Source organism: Halichoeres trimaculatus, unplaced genomic scaffold (assembly GCF_033239565.1).
Source record: "Halichoeres trimaculatus isolate MK-OKI-2021-1 unplaced genomic scaffold, fHalTri1.1 fHalTri1_scaffold_10, whole genome shotgun sequence".
NCBI lineage: Eukaryota > Metazoa > Chordata > Actinopteri > Labriformes > Labridae > Halichoeres > Halichoeres trimaculatus.
Genome location: NW_027437187.1, coordinates 22,220,439 through 22,241,474, shown reverse-complemented (window position 1 = coordinate 22,241,474; position 21,036 = coordinate 22,220,439). Strand labels below are relative to the sequence as shown.

The following is a 21,036-nucleotide window of genomic DNA, read 5'->3' as shown; positions in this document are numbered from 1 at the left end:
AACAAAATAAACAGAAAAAAGAAATAAAAATAGTACTTTATACACAAATATATATATATTTTAAAGTGCTTTAGCATTTGTTTCAAAGTAATGTTTTTTTACAATGAACAAGATATCCTACCTGCCTTTGTTTCTAGTACAGCTCCTCTTACTCAACAAACAGTACAAAACAATTTGAATACCATATGCAAATACTCTCACATAGGATTTAAACAGACTTCTGAATGAGGTTTTTGATATAATTGTTACGTCTTGCTGCTCGTTTCTTTTTCTTCTTCTTTTTACCTTCTGTAGTCGAGTTGTTGTTGGCTTGTCCAGCTCCATGGCTGTATGATTGAAATAATGGAGCTTTCGTTGGCTGGAATGAGGAAGAAAGGCAAAAGAATTTACTTAGGCTAGATACAAGTAGCATGACACATTAAACCCTGCGCACAACATAAGAAGTAGAAAAGTCAGTGTGTTGAGAGAAAAGTGCCCAAGAGTTTTATCTGCTGATGTCTTTGCTTTGAGGAATTTCAGACAGGCATCCAATGAATCTCTTAGTGTGTACAGCATTAAACCCTGCTGAGCTGCTGCTGACTTTCCACTTCTCTCTTTTGTTCCAGTTGTTAGTTTTGGACTTGTGTAGGTTAACTATGCAGCAGTTTGCTGGTTCAAGCCTGTCTGATATGACAGTGGCACTCTTGGATTCTTGCTGCGTGTCTGATGAAGGGTATGACTTTCGTTTAACATAAACTAATTAACACTTTCTTACCTTTCACCTCAATGCCTGCCATGACCTCCATTGCTCTCATTTTTTCACAGTACCATCTATGAACAAAACACCTCTGGCTGTGTAAATGAAGCACAAACCTTTAAAATGGGTGTTAAAGGGAAGGTGCAGGGAACTCGGCCATGCTTCTTGTGGAAAGGAAGGACCACAGCTGGATCGACAGGTATCCAGGGCACGAGGCCTGATGCTGGAGGTTGCGGGACATCATTGTGGATCTGCTGCAGGTTGTAAGTCCCCTGACTCACTTTCCCAGAAGCTGCTTTTAATACAGTTACAAAGGGTTTACCTGCCTCGTGTGCCAGCAGGTACTGCCCTTCCTTTAACCTACAAAGTCAGGAAAAGTCATTGAGGGTGTGCTACAGTCAAACCCCTCAACTGAAACATATTAATGCATTCTGAGAACATTTTCTTTTCTAAATTCACAACAGGAATGTAACTGAAAAGAGCCCTAAGAAACTCAAAGGTGACACAGTGATTGAGCAACTGATTGTGTAATTCACCAACACAAATATGGAGACAGACTAACGTCATACTCTCAGCCAGAGACTGCCTGTCAGACCTGACTGTACATTGATTTCATCATGTTGAGCTGGGTGTGGAGACAGATGTGCAAAGACAACTCATCTGGCCTCAGAAGACTTTCCATTCTAGAGACTATCCTCAGTCAAGCTACATTAGTATGCATGACGACAAATACATTAAAAATTAAGGAGTAAAACTAAAGAATTGGAACTACATGATAAATATTCTTAACAATTTATTCTAGTCTTAAAAGACACTTTGTCTAAAGCATTGAGGGGGGAGCTCTGTACTCTACACAAAGACCTGGATTGTCCTCAACAACTTACCCAGTTAGCTTTTTCAGGAGGTGGTGCAGTATGTTGAGTGACTTTGAAGGCCTGTGGGTTCAAAAGATAAATCACCACGTCAAAGCTTGTGTACTTTTCAGGGATAAAAATTCAACACCCGGTGACAAAACTAGAGTTTCTGAGATGACAAAGGATGAAAATGTTTGATTGCTTTATAAACTAATTGAATTACACATGAAAGCCTCTCAGGTAACTTAACCAGAGAGAAGCAATAACATTAATCCTCATCATCTGCACAGATCTGGATGGATGACACTCACTTGAACCCACACGAGATGTTCTGTTTCCAGGCGTCAGGCAGCTTCCTCAGCAGAGCTACTTTTGATGTGAACGCATTGATGTGAGCTATGAAGACAAAGACAAAGGAGGGTGAGGGAGAGAGACATAGAGGAAAGAACAAGAGCTAATGAGCGTGCACATCAAGAGCGCTGCTTCATCATCAATGCCATTCATGGTGCTTATAAAGTAATTAGTCTGTGATGGTTTGCCAGCATTGTTACAAGCTTGAGTGGGAGGTAAGACATGCTTGTTGGTCCTGTCTCCTTTGCTGCCTCCCACTCGTGAATCAAAATCTTGCTTATTTTAACAATGCCTTCCTTCACTTATCGACTGTTTGAGAGCACACTACCATGGCCGGGGTTACACAGTAAGGGATACCACATGATAACCACGTGCTGAAGTAAAGAAGGAACTCTAATCAGCTGCTCTTGTTGCATAATACTACATATTTAACATGTCTGAATGTTTTCTTTCTTGACATTTCTTTTCCATGTAGTTGGTAACAAAAAAAACCTCTTTCCTTATCTTAACAGAAAACCTTTTCCTGTATGAAGCAAAACATTTCCCTCTAAAAACATCCAGGAGCTTGAAAATCTAACACAGGGTTATAAACCATTTTATCCAAAGCTATTCCTGATTATAGAAACAGAAACAAACTCTTGCTGAAAGTATCTTTGGTGATCCTGCCCTGTGAGTGTCAACATCAAGTGAAAGGTTCAATTCAGGAACTTCAGGGTAGAGGATCAAGTGTGTTCAAAGCCAACACCTACACTACTTAAACAGATAGACTCAAAAGAGAAAAAAGCTATCATAGGAGTGGATCTTGAACGGCAGTTATGAAGCTCCTGCAAGTTGACGACCTGCATTAAGTGAGTTTAACAAATGCTCAAACCAACATTTAGCTGAGCTCTGCACACAGCTTCCTCTATAATCAAGCGTGGTTGCTGTCATGGCAACAAAGTAAACTCAACCAGTACACAGTCATAGCGGGCTGGTGAGTCATCCAGAGACTATTCTGTTGGTTTGAGGGATGATTTGCCATGTGGGCAGGAGGGAGAGGCTTTTTTCCTTATCCACATAAATGACTGTGAGCTCTTTTCTGTGCAATTACAATGAAAAATTGAAAGACTACAGGGAAAGCGTACACTACTCATTACACCCAGTCTGAGATCATCCATTTCTTGGCTGTAGAGAGAATAGAAACCGTTTAACAGTTTACCTATGTAAGAGACAGTGCTGGAGTGGAGCGCCGTCTCAGTCCATATCTGACAAGCTTCACTGCTGGTTAGACACTCGACACCATAACACAACTGGTACTCCAGCTTGGGCAGGACATGGACTGGTATGAACTGTAAAAAGGAGAGCAAAAAGATAAGAAACAGGGTAGCTGACTGTATGTATGTGAAGTTAAAATGTGACATTTACATTAGTACTCTACAGACTGTTACCTTGTTTTGGCTGCCACCCACACTCCTAGAATGGCTCAGTGGGACAGAACTGCGTACCATGAGCAACAAATCCTGCAGACTGTAGAGCTTGTAAAGCAGATTGCCTTTCTCTGGAGGCTCATAGTCTTTCTCATCCTCCACACTAGCCTGAAGGTCCTCTGACAGGATTTCTGTGAGAAGTGGGATAAGGTACCAGATGTCAAGTCACTTTTTCCACATGACAAAAACCTTGGATATCCTGGGCCCAGTCCTTCAAAAGATTTCAGACAAATAAGAATGATCTGGATTTAGAGTACAATTCTCTGGATCAGGTAATCCAGCGTTCCTGTTTTTACAGAAACATATCTATTTGTTTCTTGATATCAGACTTTGTGATGCAGTCTTACTTTTCAGGGTTTGATCAAATCTAATAACAAGGATCTAATCCATTACTCTTGATAAACAGAGCCCAGTATGAAAATCAATTTGACACTAACTTTTTGTAGCGTTGACCACTGATGAAGAGTCCTTCGGAGCAGTGCACGTCTCTCCATCCTGGTTCTTGTTTCTCTCTAAATACGAGGTCACACAGGGCTTGACCAGAGATGTTGGATGGGAGGAAACTGGGGGTCCCATACACCTAGTGGGTGAGTCTGTCTCCTGGGCAGTGGTGGAGTGTTTGACTTTGTCATTAGTTTTGTTGAACATAGCTGATTGCATGCGCAGAATCTCACTCAGCTGGTCACTGGATTCCTCTGCATTTTTGGTTTTTCGCCTCAACCTTTTTCTGTTTTGAGGGGAGGGGGACTCTGAGTTCACAGGTGCAGCCTTGGAGACAGTGGGAGCCGCAGTTTTAGATCTAGTCAGTATAGAAGATGATACAGCTGTAGACGGAGAGTCATCAATGACCAGCTTCTCATCATCTGAGTCCTCAGCAAAAACTGGGTCTTCATGACTGTCTTGAGCAGAGTCATCTCTTATAGTTTCAGTTTCTGGCTCAGGGATTTCCCTCGCAACTGGCGGAGTTGTGTCATGTGTTGTGGGATCATCCATATCTGCCAAAGAGGTGTCTGTCTCTCCTTGTGTGCTGCTGCCTGTGTTCAAAAGAAGCTCAGCTGACCTTTTCATCTCACTTGTGGATGACAAACTCGAAGCTTTTTTGCTTTTAACACGCGTATCTTGGTCAGTCTGTATCTTTTGTGTCCTGGAGGTTTTAACAGGTGTCTCCCCAAATGTTTCCAGGTCGGTGAGATCCATGTCAAAATCAAGACAATTTTCAAAAGACACCAAATCCCTTTTTGAATTCTCCTGTTCAACAACAACAAAACACAAAGAATCACAATTTTGACAACACAAAAACAAGGAGCAGGATTCTAAGTGGAGGACTATATCTGTGTTAACATACCGGTGAGAGTTGCTGCTTATTGACAGGAAGCTCTGTCATTAAATGAAAAACATTTTTGCTTCCAGTCTTTTTGATGGAAAGTTTCAAACTCTCCTCATGAAACAAATGACTCCTTTCTCGCACCAACATTTCAGTCTTCAGAAGTGGAGAATCGATGTACACAGTCTTCTTCTGAACACTGCCTGTAAAAGAGACAGAATGAAACCAGGACTGAGTGAAAAAGTGCCACCATGGGGCCATTTGATGTCATTACACTGAATGAACAGAACATTGACTGCATTGAATAAATTGTATATTTTTTTGTATCTTTTTCTGCTTCATACACACCACCATGTGACACAACCACATAGCGTTTATTACATATAACGGTGCATTTTCAACAACAATAATAATACATTTAATACAAAATTGCCTGTCTGAACACTCAAGTTCCCTGTGCAATTGAATAAAAACACAGGATATAATAGTTAAAATGAATCAATGAAATTAGAGAATGCATTAGAGAATGGAGTAAATCAATTACTTTGGTCTTTATTCACACTGCTTTGACCCATGTCATACTCCATTTTAATTTTTCAAAAATGGAAATTACTTTATTTAAATTTATGATATATATATTTAAAATTATTAATTAGTCATATTATTAGTTTATGTTTTTACAGGGCAGACTGTAACCCTTTATGAATCAGAGATGTAACAGACTGATTCTCATCTTGTTGACGAATAATTTGCATCTTCACAGCGCTGTTATCAATAACTGTTTAATCAAGGTGTGACCCAAGCGGATCAAGTCTGAAAAAATGATATAACCTGTGTTTTATGAACACCTATAAATAGAGCACATCTCCACATGTTGAAGATGAAAAAAGAGAAGTAAAAGAAAATATTTTTACAAGCAATAGAGGAATTAGAAAAAAAACACTTAAGTAGGTGGTCCTTCATTCTACGTGGCTGTTGCTCTGCAAGATTTAAACAGGGTCCTAAATGCTGAGCCTAATATGCAAACATCAAATGCGAAACTCTGGGTGGCTGAGTCAGTTTGTACCTTTCCTTTTGTGACATTCCACCGAGACAGGCAGTTCCCACTGCTCTCCAAAGTCAGGACCATGGTTGTCCAGCAGCCTAACAAGAGCATCTCGAGTGAGACACACGTGAGGCTCGTAGTGATCACTCAGGGCCTTGGCATTTCTATCACTGCTAATTGTCTGTTGAGAACAGAACAGAACTTGGTTGCACTGATGGAATATCTACTAAACCAGTTACACAAGCAGGCTAGGTAAGCACAGAACTTAAGAGGTTAGACTGGACTTTGATAGTACTGTGAGTGTGACCGGCTGTGTTTCAGAAACTTAATTAGCACTGGTTTTGCTGAGCAAGACGTGAACACCCTCTGGTGTCTTTTGTGAAAACTGCAAGAGCTGAAATAGAGTTACAATAGACCTGCGGTCATGAATCCCATTCTAGCAGTAAAAAATCTTTGTGACTTATTTTATCAGAGTAATTAAAAAAGCGAGACAATTGCTTACAGCGTGCATGTCCTTAGCTTTTTTAGCTGGAGGATTCTCTGATGAAACACTCTGATAATCCCATGCAAGCTGTGCATCAGCAGACACTATCTTGTGGTCGGTAATATCCACATTGCCCTGGAGAAATAAAGGATACGAAGATGTGAATAAGGGGAGGGAATCAACACCGCACTGGCTGATTCTGCAACACTCCACTTAAAGTTTAAAGGTTGAATGAAAAACTGGACAGTGGTCTTTGTGAACAAATTAAGCTGTGTTAATCCTACACATCTGAGATTTGGATTTGTACACCATGATTGTAGCACTCCAGAAGTACCTCACCATGGTTAGCAGCTGTTTTTCAAAGGTCAGAGTGATCCCTGGGTTAAATGCTCCTCCAGTTAAACTCGTCATCTCATGGATCTGGTAGATCTGAGGATACGTCTTAATGCACTCCAAACAGCCCTTGAAGAAATCCTGTGAAAAGAGACCTTGTGTTTTAATAATTTTAACATGTAGGTGATAAGAGGTTTGAGTCTTGTATTATTGGTACCTCTGAATACTGCATGGCTCCCTCTGATATGAAGAGGTAGTCATCAGCACATATCCTGGCCACATCCTGCAGGTACCTTGTAAATTCCATCACTTCAGAATTCACTCGTGCCTGTAAGCTCTGTAATATCAGAACACATCATCTGTGTAAGCAAGTAACAAAAAGTTTCACATTGAAAATACAAGTAAAGAGAGAAAGCTGTCACCTGAGAAGCAACCATTCCCTTAACATTCATCATACAGTTGAGATAGGTTCTCTGCTGAATGCTGGACAGACTGGACAAACAGCGGTAGGGCAGCCTGGGATCGGGGAAAGCAGCATCGGCCTCACTCTCAGCCTGTTTGAGTGTCACGCTTGACTTGTTCATGTCCTTAAATTTTTCTGTGGATCCTGCAACATCGTCTACACACATATCCTCCCCATCACTGCTACCTGACTCCTTCATCCTGACGGAGCCATTGTCTACAGCTTCTTCTTTGGAGAAAGAGCTGAAAGGTTTTTCAGCACTAACATCAACCTCATATTTAATGTTGACATTTTCTGCAGGACTGAGGGGAAGAAGAACAGCAAAATAACAGTTAAGGTTAAAATATCATGCCATGATAAATTCAGTAATTGGGTCAAAAAACACCAGAACCATTGCATTTTTGGATGTACTCCTTTATGTACATACCTTTGTAGAAAGGCCCACAATTCTCTGATGTTCGGTGCGAGTGAATATTTGTCATAGAGATCTCTGGTAAAGAAAGGAGCCTCAGGGACTGGAGGGTCCTCCCTGACATTGAAATGAGAAATATGACATTAGAAAGCCTGTATGGATGACAGGTGCTGCTTTCTTTTTCCCAAGTTATAAATTGTTATAATTAGTGTACTACTAACTACAAAAATCTAAATCTGACCAAAAAATGTTAACCTTGACATTGTTGAATTATTTGATTAGAACTCTTTTCCTACCATAATAAAGAATTGACTAGGGCTAAGAAATACAAGTATGTTGGGTTATATCAAATGACACAACAGGGGTCACTCGTCTTATGGCTCTGTTCTAATTTTTTTTTTCCCTTTTTGATTAAAGAAACATTAAGAAATCATAAAAAGCCCATCAGAGACATCATTTACTGATGAATCTTTCTCTTACACTGGATAAACCTTCAGACACATAAGCTGGGGGTATGGGAAACATTGGTGCAAAAAGTGGTCCATATTGTTAGTGTAAAATGTTCAGTGTCTTAGTTACAGGTTATAAATTATGTGATTTATTAGCTGTATGTTTCCGTTCCATGCAAGTTCTAGAAAGCAATATTAGAATTCCTCTGTCTAGGTCAAAGAAATGCACTGTGATTTCTCCCTAATTTAACTCAAATAACGAATATCTGTAGCACAATATAGCTGTAATGTTATAATTCGCCTAATTGTGAAGTATTTTGACAAATTTGAGTTGCTACTAGTACCGTTATTTCAGCAATGCCAGGTTTTCGTTAAGTCCTTTTCTAACCAGCTCCTGAAGTATTTTCATCACGCTGCACAGAGAGTAAAAACAGCTTCTTGATTTTGTTATATATTTCTGTAATAATTGACGTAATTAAGCATTTTTTATCTAGTCTCTATCTAGATCACAAAACAGGCTTACGATACACAACAGCTATGTTCGTGCACTTAAAAGAATCCAGTCCGTGTACAAATAGGATAGTTTTTAAGAGCAAAATGAGAATGGGTTTAAATTGGAAATGAGCGTCTATATATATATATACAGTGTGTGTGTGTGTGTGTGTGTGTGTGTGTGTGTGTGTGTGTGTGTGTGTGTGTGTGTGTGTGTGTACAGGCTTTCAATAACTACGCTTTCCCTTGTCGCCTAGCGTAAAGACCACTCTATTGTTATCAATAATAATAGATGATGACGATAAGACAACAATCTTAGAACGACTGCAGAACCCCCAAATGAAACCTTGGTTTCGGGTTCATCATACAGAACCGTTTCGTTAGGATACGTTACCATGTTAGCTGTCAGTCAAATAATATATCCCGTATGTTACAGTCGGAGTGCACCAACTAGCATAATACCGAGTAGCCGCGAAGCTAGCACAAACTTAGCCGTTAGGTATTGAAATTGAGTTTCCAGAAACGCCGCAGAGTCTCTCACTATGACATTATTTAAATTTTTGCAGTGAAACTGTTACTTACCACACCAGTTCCATCACTGTCACGTCTTTGACGTCAAAATAAATCACAACATTGTACTTTTAAATATATCAGTTGGCTTTAGCGGGCTAACGTTGACGAACGTGCGCCCCTATATGTTCTTCGACAGGCAAATATATGTCGACGTTTGAGCCTTGGTGCCCGTTGTTGCCCTCTTCTGGACATCAGCGCTAACTACACGAGACCTCCCTATTCACTGTGCTTACGAAAATAGATTTTTGAAACAAAGAAAGAATAAACAGCGCTGTTTTCTGTCTGGTCCTGGGATGAAATAATAATCTTTGATCAATACGTGAATCAAGCTCTAGCGGAAGGTTAGATAAATAGGCCGAAGTTATCTTTTTTTTTTTGGATTGCATGCAAGATGATACAAGTTTTCTCTGTCAGTGATGCAAGTACTTACTCGAGCTCAGTGGTTGATCTTGTGGCTTATCACGGACATTTGATCTGGTGAGCACCTTTTGAATAATACTGAACAAGTGCCACTATGTACTGTATCTAATCACCAAAAGCTCAATTCATTCATTCTTTCTTTCTTTCTTTCTTTCTTTCTTTCTTTCTTTCTTTCTTTCTTTCTTTCTTTCTTTCTTTCTTTCAGGATACTGAAGAGATGCTGACTGTAGCTTGCTTTAGTTGTGTATCCAACTAAAATGCATATAAACTTAATATTTCTAGTGTTTAGTTAAATACCAGTATCAGCCTTCTGCACGTTTCCTTTGCCTGCTGAATATATTAAGAAATAAGTGACTCACTGATTTACACTGCACATTCAATGTTTTTTTTAAAGTAGATTCAGATGAATGAGACTACCTTTAAAAAATATTTAACACATATTTAGGACTATTGGTTAAAATACAATGGAAATCTAATTAATTTAGTTTAAGAGAAAAGAAATGAAAGAAAGAGCAAACAACAGACAGATAAAGAGTCAGGAAATAAAAGCCCATTACAAGCGGTAAATTTTATTATGGGATAACAGCACATAAAGCACATCTAAAATCGATGTGTCCAATGCACTTTTAATAAAGGTAATATTAAAGGTACAGTTTCTAAGTACAATATAACAACATTCATATTAGAATGAAAAGTATTTAAAAGACAACATTAAATTTCTTATTTTTCTTTACAGCTGTATTTACAAAATGAATCAAAATACTTATTTTCAGATTTAAGAATCAGACAAGAAGGAGCAAAACTACGTTTGTGAATAGACTACCTGCTAAAGAGAGTTCAAAAGAGCTGGATAAAAAGGTACATGATCATCTGTCCCCATTTTAACATCAGTAGCAAACGTGTGACTTAGAAATTTGTGACAACCACACACTAGTTTCTGGGGCTTTCCACATAATTGGAACGGTTTTTGCATGAAAACAAGAAAAAGAAAAAAAGAGAAAATCCACCCCTGCTCTGCCCACCCTTCATGTTAAGTTACCCCAACTGACTGAGTGTACATTAAACACAGAACATTAAAGAAATCCAGATGTGTTGTTTGCATCTTTTACAAACTCATACAAATACTTGATATACAATGCATCAGGACATCTTCTGCTCTTCAGTGAAATAAAAAAGATCAAAAACAACCAGAGATGTGGATTGCCTCTATGTTTTTGCCTGATCAAAAAAAAGTGCAGATGTGTTTTTCTGAAGATTTATCGGCAAGCCTTAATTGGACTCAAAATGAATATTAATAAAATTCCCAGTTGTGTTTGTCAAATAAGGTGAGGGGTGACATGTACACTTGAAACGGACCGTCAAAAACATTGAAGCAGTAACCCACGTGAAAATGATCAACATCACATAAAGAAAGTATCAGAAAAAAGCATGTGAAAGTGAGAGTTTATCCTCATGTACAAAATACATTGTCACTTCAGAACCACAAAAAAGACAATCAAAACCATGGATGCATCTTGTTACACTGAGAGGCACTCAGTGTGATACGTTGTAAATTATTGCAAGCATATTCTCACTGATATTTGCTACAGAGTGGAGAGAAAAAGGTCAGCTTTGTCCTCAAATGGCAATTCTGTCATGTACATTTGTAACACTTCATGTGGTGCAAAAAAAAAAAAGGTTTAGGAGGAAACCACTTTCAGTATCTTCTAAAACGGGAGATAAAAGCATTGTGAGGCTCTGTTTAATAAAATCCAAGCACCACTTCCCTGCATCAGGTGGAGAACTATGCAGACATGAGAGAGGTAAACATCAAGTATCTTAAAAACCTGACAAACTATAGCCTCAGTGAGTGGTTTTTTTACAATCAGACAAAGAAAAAACACAATACTGCTGTTTAGTTTGAATATTAGCATTTCTCCACGAACCTGAAAAAGCAACCTTAAATAGCTTGTAAATTAGCAGATACTAGCTTTGCTATAAGTCAGAAGGAAATAAGTGCCTTATCCCAAGACTAGCACACTGATACAGGTACTGGCTGGGTACATTTTACCACTATCATTTTCATTATCAGTATCATTATTATTTATTGAGTCCTAATATCAATAATACATTAATATTCAATGAAATGAATGAACTAATATGGCGGCCAGGCTTAGGAATCAATACTTTGTTCACAAAATTAACTTACCTAGCACCACACATCAGGGCAACACAAAATAAATGTCAGCACACCCTATTTCTATCAAACTAATCCTAAAAGAGGGAAGCAAACTAGAAACAGAGTTATCGTACAATAAGGTGTAATTGATAAACAGATAAATATCTTCACTGGGTAGGCCTTAGTAGCAGTATTTTCCTCTTACCTATACAGACAGAAATTACAAAGCTACCTTTATACACGTGATCAATAATAACATTAAATATGGTGGGTAAACAGCCAAGAATGAGGGAGAGAGAAAGAGAGAGAAAATTAAGATATACAGCATACAGGCCATGTCAAGTTCTTGGTTCTCCACCTGGGAACAGAACTGGTCAAATATACAGATGAAACATAAAACATCCACAGAAGAATCAACACAAAAAATAAAACCAAAAGTGATAAATAAGAGGTGTATTTACATGCAGATGTTCAGAGACTATTATGCACAAAAGAATAAAAAAATAATACACAGACATATATTATTGCTTGACATTCGATTATGGCTAGAAGTTGCTTTCATTTTTTTTAAACTATATTCTTAAACGTAGTTTTAAGTCATAAATCCTTATCAGCTGTGCTTTGGAGGATGAGTTCTGTTAAAATGTGACGACTGAATCAGAATTCTGGGTAACACACCGACACTCCAGCACAACTTTTAAGCGTGACATAGCACTGATCTTCACAATTTACAGCAGAGAGAAAACTTCATCTTCACAATTTAGAGGCCAGAATTCATTTCCATTCATTTCAGTTTTGGCTGTCTGAAGTGACAGCGAAGCGTGTTTGGACTGTGAAGCTGGTCAATGTTGCCTCAAAGCATTCTGCAGACCTACGAATTGTTGAAAGTCAGTATGTCACACTTTTTAAACCTACACCTATCATGTATGGATGGATTGAGCTCAGCATTTCTTTTTTCAAAAAAACTCCAAAATAAAACCCAAAACCTCTTCATTCACATAACCCTGTTCCTCTGTAATTATTAAAGCCTTGTCTGGGGTTTGTTTTAGTCACACACTGTGAGAACAAACACATACACACACACCCACACGCTCAAACACACATACTATTGCTTTGTACAAACAGACAACAGAGCAGAGACAGAAGGACCAGCACATTTTACTGAATACTATACACTGATTGAATTGCACACTTAGCATTGATCCCTTATTTAAAGCGGGATACCTCAAGTGAGAATATACAGAAGGACATCACTTTACCTGGCCTATGTGACCTGTGTGGAGGCGCAGTTTATAGTCGGACTCAAGCATTCATGTGTTTGAGGAGCATTTACTGCTATCCAGCCAACCATACCAGAAGATAAAATACAGAGCAATGTGTCTTTATTACTTTAGTTCTTGACTGAGATAAAGTTGAATCAGCTTCATGAAGAAAGTCAAATCGAAAAGGATGATGACTAAAGAGACCCGTAATTCTCACACAAGGCATATTGCTTGTTTAATATTGAACACATTACATTCTGCTCAAACATATTAGACTTAAGCAAAACATTTTTTTCACTGTAAAACAGAACAACCATGTTGGTAGTAGACCTTAGCTGATCATATTAGACAAAATACTCCACTGATTTTCTTTTTTTTATACATCAAACTGTTATAAAAGTTAAAAGAAAAAAAGCTTCTTTTTTTCTTTTTCAAATAAATAACAGAAAATCTGCCAAATCTCCATTTCTTCTGAACAGTAAGTGCTGCACTGTGTGTTCAGTGTGCCAGGCCACCTCCTCGTATCAAATGAGTGCTTCAAAGAGATTTTAAAGAACTCATTAATCACAAAACAGCTAATCAAGTACTCTGCAATGCGAGCTGCTTCTCCCTCGGTCTACCTGTTACCTCCCTGAGCGTTCACACCTCATCCTCATCACCTGTTCTTATTTGCCTGGGCCACAAACTGGGCCTCTCAAACCTGGATTGTCTAGCAGTGTTCCAGACTGGGTTTGTTCTGCTGGGAGACTGAGGTTTACTAGTCATAGTGGGCTTGTGCATATCCAAATAGCATTGGATCATAACAGAGATTATTACTTAGGTACAGCATATCTACTACAACCCAAACACAACAGATTTAGTATTGCATAAGAATATTTGGTTTTTCTAAAAAAAGAGGGTTATCATTTTTTAAAGACCCTGATGACACCATTTGAAACCTAACAGATTTTTCTTTTGTGAAACAGGAATATGCTGTGTGCTGACAAAACTATGTTTTGTTTTTTTAAGTGATGGGGTTTTGTGTTGTTAGTAATGACATTTTGTTGAACTTGACTGTAGGGCAGCTGTGGCCTTTGAGCGACTTGAGGCCCCATAAGGACATCAATAATGAAAAAAAAAAAAAAAACCCACTCTGAGCCACTCAGTGATGAATATTCAAACATCATACACTTCTCATGTAACATCCCTGACAAAAACAACATAAATCAAATCTAATGAGCTCAAACAAATGTCCTCTCAAACAGAAAGCGCAAAAGAAACTCTTCCCTGAGGGGTGACAGCACAAGGCATTAGCGCCTTGTACAAATTGCACGGCAGAGGAATGATCGTGTGCAAACAGAGAAACAAAAGACAAACAACTGGGTTCTATGTTAGGGTTGGTGACGGATGTATTAACATGCTTTGTTGGGTTTCTAAAGGGATAACATTTTTTTTCCTTTTATGTCTCGTTTTTTGCTGTTTTTTGAAAGATATTCAAGAAGCCGCTACTGAGATTGCTGGAATGTCTTAGGTATCCATTCTACATTATAGACAAGTAGACTGGAAAGCGGAAGCAACGACTACTGTTTGGCACGACGAGGGTTTTTCTTTTTTTTAAAACCACTTTACTACCACACTGACAAGAAAGACACACTTAACAAAACAGAAACACAACAACAAAGCATTCTGAAAATAGCACTTGTCCTACCATTTTTATGTTTCTCCCCTAATCATACAAACAACGGCTAGTCTAATTATTGCGGGAATATAGTTAAGTGCTACCTGACATCTTTTTCTCTCCCTCCTTCTCTTTAATGAGTTTATTAACCAAAACGTGTTACAAAAATAGAAGCTTTACTACCAGACAAGGCTTTGAATATTCACTTTTCCCTTTACTGTCCCTTCTGTGCTCTGTGGTGGCATTGCTGGGACAAGGCTGGGATGAGAAGGCAGGTAAATTGGCTAAAAACAACCACGATTAAAGAAAAAAAAAATTAAACACTGAAAACATTTTGACAGAGGCTCATACATGTGCTTTTGGGTTGGACCTTTTGTCTTCGTTGTTGGATTATGAACCTGCCTGCTATATCTTTACCTTCCACTAGATGGAAGAGTTGGATTACAGTCTTTGTAGGATTCAGTCTACGTGGATATTCAATTTGTGTTTTAAAGACCTGGCTGCAGTAATGTTTGATTTTAATGTTTTTGTGCCCTTTTTTACATACTGTGTGAGGATTTTCACATAAAACTAGAACCAAAAAATACAGAATAATTTCTAAATATCATAAATTCCACCATGCAACACCTTGGTTTGAAGAAAAGCTATGAGAATACTGTGTGTGCATACTCCTTAAAAGGAGTATCAGAGCTACATTTTGACAGGTGTTGTTGAGGTAACACAAATTACAACGTGTCTGTAACCTGCCTTCTCAGCCGTGCCTCCTTTGTTCACCAACCAGCAGCCATGCCAGCAGTCTTAACAGACAGCCCTTACACTTCCAGACCAGTTTCATCTGCAGCTCCCAGGACTAGCCTCTGTGACCATGGTTCAACTTGTATTTCTTGTGCACATGCAACACATCACTAGGTAAATATACAAGTCTTAAATTAAAGAAAGGTGTAAATAAAAGTGCCTTATCAATTCAACAATTAAGAATGGTCTAACTACTAATATCATACATGTTATTTAAAATAGATTCTATAAACATTACTTTTTTCTGTATAGTAAGTACTTATGACCATATACCCTGTAGTACATTATAAAACAGGTGGAATGGACCCTTTTCATTGTGTTGGTGCCCTTTGCTTCTCCAGGGCACCTGTCCAGGGAAGGATTAATAGCAGATGGCCTTACATGATTTCACTATGCAACAATGGTGGATGGAGTCTTTGACAGCTAAAATCATTGCGTTTTCATTAGAATTACCAGAATTCTATGTTTCTTTTTTTTTTTCCTTTTTTAAACGATTGTCCATAGAGAGGTGCCAAATGCATCACCATGCTGACAGACCCTCCCTCAAAGTCGCTGTGAATTTTCATTCCAAGAACTTTGTCCAAAAGATACGGCTGAAATCAAGAGCAAATCATGGCTGAACTTGACCAAAATGTACACATTCATGGGGGATTTATTTTTCAGTTTGGAGGATGGGTGTTAGAAGTTTTAAAATTAGACAGATGTATTAGACAGATCTTCCAGTTGGAGGTGTCTAGAGCAATTACAAATCCAAAACTGCCTCATTAATTGTTTATATAGCTTGAAGTCTGATGCACAGACAGATCAAAATAAGGAGGATGCAATAAATACTTATGAAAACATAAATCAAGGGTTTTGTTTTTGAAATGCGCAGATGAGGGTCAAGTTCAGCCATACAGAAATGATTAGTCCCTCTCTCCTCTTCATGTCCCATGGGGTGTCGGGTCCCACAAGTCTTCCGAACGAGAACTAAATTCAACAAAGTAAACCTTAAGAATCAACTCCCTAAAGCCCTCCCCTCCGATGTAAAAGAAGAAGTTGAACAGCGTGCCATCTGTCCGCTCTGGTTTGTGCAGGGCACCAATAAAGTGTCTCAGATTCCTCCTCCACATTCCCCTACGGTGGGCACACTGGCACCTGGCAGGGCTGCTACCCGTCAACGGGCATGGACTGCTCAAAGTCTGATCCGAACAGCTCCTTGTATAAGGGGGGGAAGTGGGCACGCACAATGTCTGGGTATATTGCTTTGAAAGCTGTAAGCTTCTCTGTATGCCTACTGCACAGCGCTCGCAGTGTCGACACTTTGCATATCAACTGTGGAGAGAGAGGAGACAGGCTGTTTAGATTCACAGGGAGGCAAGGACATGGAGCAGTGGTAGTGAAAAACATTCCTCCCTACAGTGTATTCCCGCTCACACAGGGCCAAACAGACTTGTAAATATTGAGACAAGCACTGAGGCACAAGGAAAACTTGACACTTCATATTATGGAGCTGCTACAATTGATAAATTGCTACAACGTTACTGATAAAATGCATTTCTTCTAACATTATGCATGCACTAAAACGCTTGATGGCCTGCAGATAAAGATCCTTAACAGTGGGAGATTACATTTTTACAGGAGTAGAACATGCTGAGCAGACAGCCGTGTTAAGGGGTAATGGATGGAGTATGCACTGCATCACACTGTACCTTTGTAAGTATACCATCCTCTCTGTGGTTTTTCTGCAGGACGTGCTGGAGCGCCAGCTGAATCTTCTGCTGGAGTTTCTCCACCTTCACTTTCTCCTGAAGCCAAGACCGGTCTGAAAGGTAAATCATCGCAAAATATTTTTGACTGTACGAGCACATGTAGGCGTCTCAAATGTCAACTTGGCTCATGTGAAAAGCAATGCTGCAGCGCTACCAGGGAAAGATATTAATTGATAGAGAAAAACAGGAGGGCAACAGCGCTCCTTGTCGTGGTGAATGTGTGTCTGCCGCTTTCTTTCCCTTTGCACTGTGAGTGACACCTACCAGCAGACATCAACACAAAGGCGGAGAACAGGGCGATCTCATCCTCAGACAGGTGCATAGAACACAAGTTTTTCCCAAACTCGAAGACGGAGCTGATCAAGTCGTCACAGCCTGCCACAGCAAAGGACACAGAGAGAGGGCTTAGGATGAGGAAGACCAAAGAACAACACTCACTCTTGATCTTTATTGGGAGAGAGGCACACAGGGAGGGGGAGAGGAAGGGGGAAGGAATGAAAAAGAGCGGCATGCTGACAGCACATGGGAGCGTCTTAAGCAGAACAGGCAATGCTTTTACTGAGTTTTGCCTCCCAGACGAGTCACTTTTGGCAGTTGGGCGGTGTTATGCAAGCCAAAATGAGGTCACTATTGAGGCTTTTAGTTAAATCAATTATCGGGAATAGAGAGAGACAGGCGGATGCCACCGCGGCTCGGGGAGCCCATCACTCTGCCTCCCCCACTGCGGACCCCTCAGTGCAGAGCACACAGGACACTGGGGCTCTTGGAGCTAGGAAAGACACACATGCTGATGTACATAAACACACAAACACACAAGCAAAGAGGTATAAAGAATGGTAAGCTTGCCCCACAAAACAAACAAAAAAAAATTCAGCATTTTCACTCCCACTATGGGACACATTTACATTTTTTCATCAAAAAGCAGCTTGAAATGTGAGGAAAACCACGGTGGAGAGCCTTTCTAATGTTGTAGCAGTCAAACACGAATGCTATTTGCTTTCGCACAAGATGTTTTATGTCAGACTATCAATGATGGTTTTGATAACGCTCCCCCTAAAGACGCTCCGTCTGGCTTTATTTATTCCACAGTTACAGGAGCCATATGCAGCAGAAGCTCAATAACATCCCGGCTCTACCATAAATAACCGTTGCAGAGACAGCAATGCCAGGTGAGGCAGGGATGAGAACTCAGTGTTTGCTTCCAGGCCTTCAGCATGGTGCAGAGAAGAACAGCAGACTCTAATTTTGGCTATTACACCACAAAAAGGCGCAAGACACTGATGGAAACACAGCAGCAGACAAACACACACAATCAGACTCACAAAAAAAAAAACACCAACACACTTCACTTACCTAATGACTTGAACACATCAGGTCCGGCATACTTCCCATCAAAATAGACTGTGTTGTTTTGCGAGTCAAAGGCACGGCACATTCTGACAAACACAACTTCCAAAGAGCCTGCAGAGACAGACAGGAACAAGATGCTGAATCTGAGCTTTGTCTCTGTTTTTTTTTTCCTCCCCACAGTTACACATCAGTCAGGGATGCAAAACACATGATTGTGCTTTTGTGCTCTTCCTCTACAACATGAGTATCACAACCACTTTGAAAACAGAAGCCTGCCATCAGAGGGGAGAAGAAACACCTCTGCAGATGATAATCTCACAGACAGGAGGCTATTCTTCCATAATGACATGCCAGGTAAAAAATTGCACTTCATTTAGCAGCTCCACAGCTTATTCACCCAGGCTTTATTTAGTAGGATAGGTAGGGAATATTTCCCATCCTGTAATTTGTACCACTCTGTGGGAGTGGATAAGAGGATCAAGAAAATGTAACAGGAGCCATTACTGCCTCTGAGGGAAGAGCTTCTGTTTTAAAATGTCATGTCTGACAAGGGATCTCAGTCTTTACTTCATTATTCATATTGGCTGTGCTAATGTAAATAATACTCAGGGAGAGACCCAGGGGAGGTGTTTGTTTGTTGCATGTGCCGAATGTTTGTATCTGCGAGAGGATTTGTATTGGTGGATAAATATAGGTGCCGGTGTGTGTACAGAGCCAGAGCTGCATTAAATATTCTGTAAGTACGTCTTCATGAGAACAGTATGAATAAGCAGACATTGGAGGTGTCAGGGAGGCGAGAGGGAAATGGCAGCCGTCATGATAGGTATTACTTAAGCTAAGGAACACATTGCTTATCAAACGCTGTGTCCACCTCTGCTAAATACTGTATGTAAAGAACAGAGGAGAATAGAGAAGGGCAGAGGCAGGGAGAGGAAACAGGCAGGGTGGGGTCTCCTCTCTGTGTCACTGTCTGTGCGTGTGAAGAAGAGGGCTTTGTGCAGTCAGGTCAGCTACGCCCTTGTGACAATGCCAGAGGGGGGCAGTGGTGGTGGTGGTGGTGGTGGTGGTGGTGGAGGGTGAGTTTGACGGCAGCAAGGCCATGTTGACAGGCTGTCATACCTGCTTTCAGCAGCACTATCTGATCATTCTGACACAGCTCCATGAAGCCGTCGATGCGCTTGGCGAACTCCACCACATACTGAATGGCCTCTGTTATTTTGATAGCACACAGCTGCCACATGACTTCTCGGGGCTAAGAAACAGATAGACAAGAGGGTGGGTTATCAGCTTTGAAACAAGGGATTTGATTAACTGCTGTAGTTGTGGCTCTAGTTGTGTTACCTTGCTCTGGTAGCTCTCCACCTCCTCCTGCAGGAAGGCCTGCCAGGTCATCTGCTGCAGCTCCTCCCTCAGGTACTGACATGTCTCCATGTGTGACTTAGAGATGTTCTGGGCCAGGTGCTCTGCAACACAACCGTCGTCACACACCAAAAAGATCACAGTCTAGATCTGAATGTTACTCACAAGGCTATGTGAAAGCAAAGACCTGCTGATGAAATATGCCACAGGAAAAGAAGATTTATTTACTGAGATTTTAAGAAGGAGGAGAGGCGGATACGCGTGGGTTTTTTTTGACTGGGAAAGGCTTGTTGACATTTCCTTTTACCGCCCGCAGGAAGCTCATAACTTAAGGTTGAGGCAAAGCCAATCTAGTTATGACACAAATGCATGGAGAGGAGGAGGGGCTCCACATTGCTCACTCAAACAAAGGTCACATTTTCTCTGAGAGAAATATTGAGTATAAGAATTTAAATGGTTTTGAAAACACATCTGTTAAAAGGAGTTCCTAGGCACAGGGGAGCCTAAAAAAATGATTTCCCCAGACGCCTGCCCTGCTGGATCCTGATTGGCCCTAATTAATGGAAACTAATTACAAAAAAAGAGGCTCTTTTAATGAGTGCTGGAGATGAGTCTCCAACCTCCTGCTATTTTAAGCAACCTTTGTGTCGTTTGCCCCACGGTTGAGTTGTTCTCCCCCCTCCTCCTTTTTGCTGTCTCTCCTCCTGTCTCCCCCTGCCTCTCCTCTGCTCCTTACCTAGTTCAGCCATGGACACGGTGGGGGACGTTTCTCCGTTGGTGAAGGAGCAGTAAGGGAAGAAGCCAGAGCCGGGGGCAAAGTCGCAGATGGGCTCCGGCTTGATGCCGTTGATATCCAGGCCTGACTGGTCAGGGGATGGCTGGATGTCTAGGTAGAAACTGCTGACCGCTGAGTCTGGTTTGCTGCCATCGGGGGTGTGACCGTCCATGTAGCCGCTGAGGTCGTCATGGAGCTCTGTGAGGCCATTGGCTGAGAGGCCATAGCTGGGTGTGAGCGGCTCCGCCTCTCCAGGCTGTTGTTGGTGGTCGCGCTGCTGCTGCTGCAGCCGGTGTTTCTGGACCTCAGCGTACAGGCTGTCTCGCTGCTTCTTTGACATGCGGCCGAACTTCACCGCTAATATAAGCAGGAGGAAACATGTTTTAGAGTCTGGTTGAACATCAGAATTAGTCTAAATATTTCTCATTTGGGCTTTTGGGCATAAGAAAAAGATGTTACCCTAAAAAAGTAATAGCAACTTGCACTAAAAATATAAAGCGGGTGGTGACTGAGAAATTATGCATCCT

General features: G+C 40.4%; 2 protein-coding genes across 3 annotated transcripts in view; both read right to left on the bottom strand.

Moving 5' to 3' along the window:
- Window positions 1-56: 56 nt before the first annotated feature.
- ice2 (interactor of little elongator complex ELL subunit 2) lies at window positions 57-9,112 on the bottom strand. Its single transcript, XM_074678588.1, has 15 exons — window positions 8,992-9,112; window positions 7,484-7,585; window positions 7,016-7,358; window positions 6,811-6,930; window positions 6,600-6,734; window positions 6,279-6,395; window positions 5,798-5,957; window positions 4,753-4,934; window positions 3,845-4,655; window positions 3,369-3,538; window positions 3,140-3,269; window positions 1,902-1,986; window positions 1,621-1,671; window positions 853-1,096; window positions 57-358 (listed from the first exon to the last, which is right to left on the bottom strand). Exons 1-15 carry the CDS (start codon window positions 9,003-9,005, stop codon window positions 209-211), a joined length of 2,814 nt encoding a protein of 937 aa, XP_074534689.1. The 5' UTR covers window positions 9,006-9,112; the 3' UTR covers window positions 57-208.
- An 857-nt stretch (window positions 9,113-9,969) lies between these two features.
- The window catches only part of roraa (RAR-related orphan receptor A, paralog a), a 235,339-nt gene continuing 224,272 nt past the window's right edge, over window positions 9,970-21,036 (bottom strand). For both annotated transcript variants that reach the window (XM_074677378.1, XM_074677379.1), the window contains 7 exons: window positions 20,471-20,866; window positions 19,717-19,838; window positions 19,495-19,627; window positions 18,379-18,486; window positions 17,290-17,400; window positions 16,966-17,078; window positions 9,970-16,588 (listed from right to left, as the gene is read on the bottom strand). In XM_074677378.1, the coding sequence (XP_074533479.1) occupies window positions 16,424-16,588; window positions 16,966-17,078; window positions 17,290-17,400; window positions 18,379-18,486; window positions 19,495-19,627; window positions 19,717-19,838; window positions 20,471-20,866 (1,148 nt within the window). In that variant the 3' untranslated portion in view covers window positions 9,970-16,423. The remainder of the gene's footprint in view (window positions 16,589-16,965; window positions 17,079-17,289; window positions 17,401-18,378; window positions 18,487-19,494; window positions 19,628-19,716; window positions 19,839-20,470; window positions 20,867-21,036) is intronic.

Coding starts and splice junctions, on each gene's coding strand:
- ice2 (XM_074678588.1), bottom strand. Junction 6,931..7,015: donor AGGGAATGGTTGCTTCTCAG/GTGACAGCTTTC, acceptor CTGATATTACAG/AGCTTACAGGCACGAGTGAA. Junction 1,987..3,139: donor CAGCACTGTCTCTTACATAG/GTAAACTGTTAA, acceptor TTGTCTTCATAG/CTCACATCAATGCGTTCACA.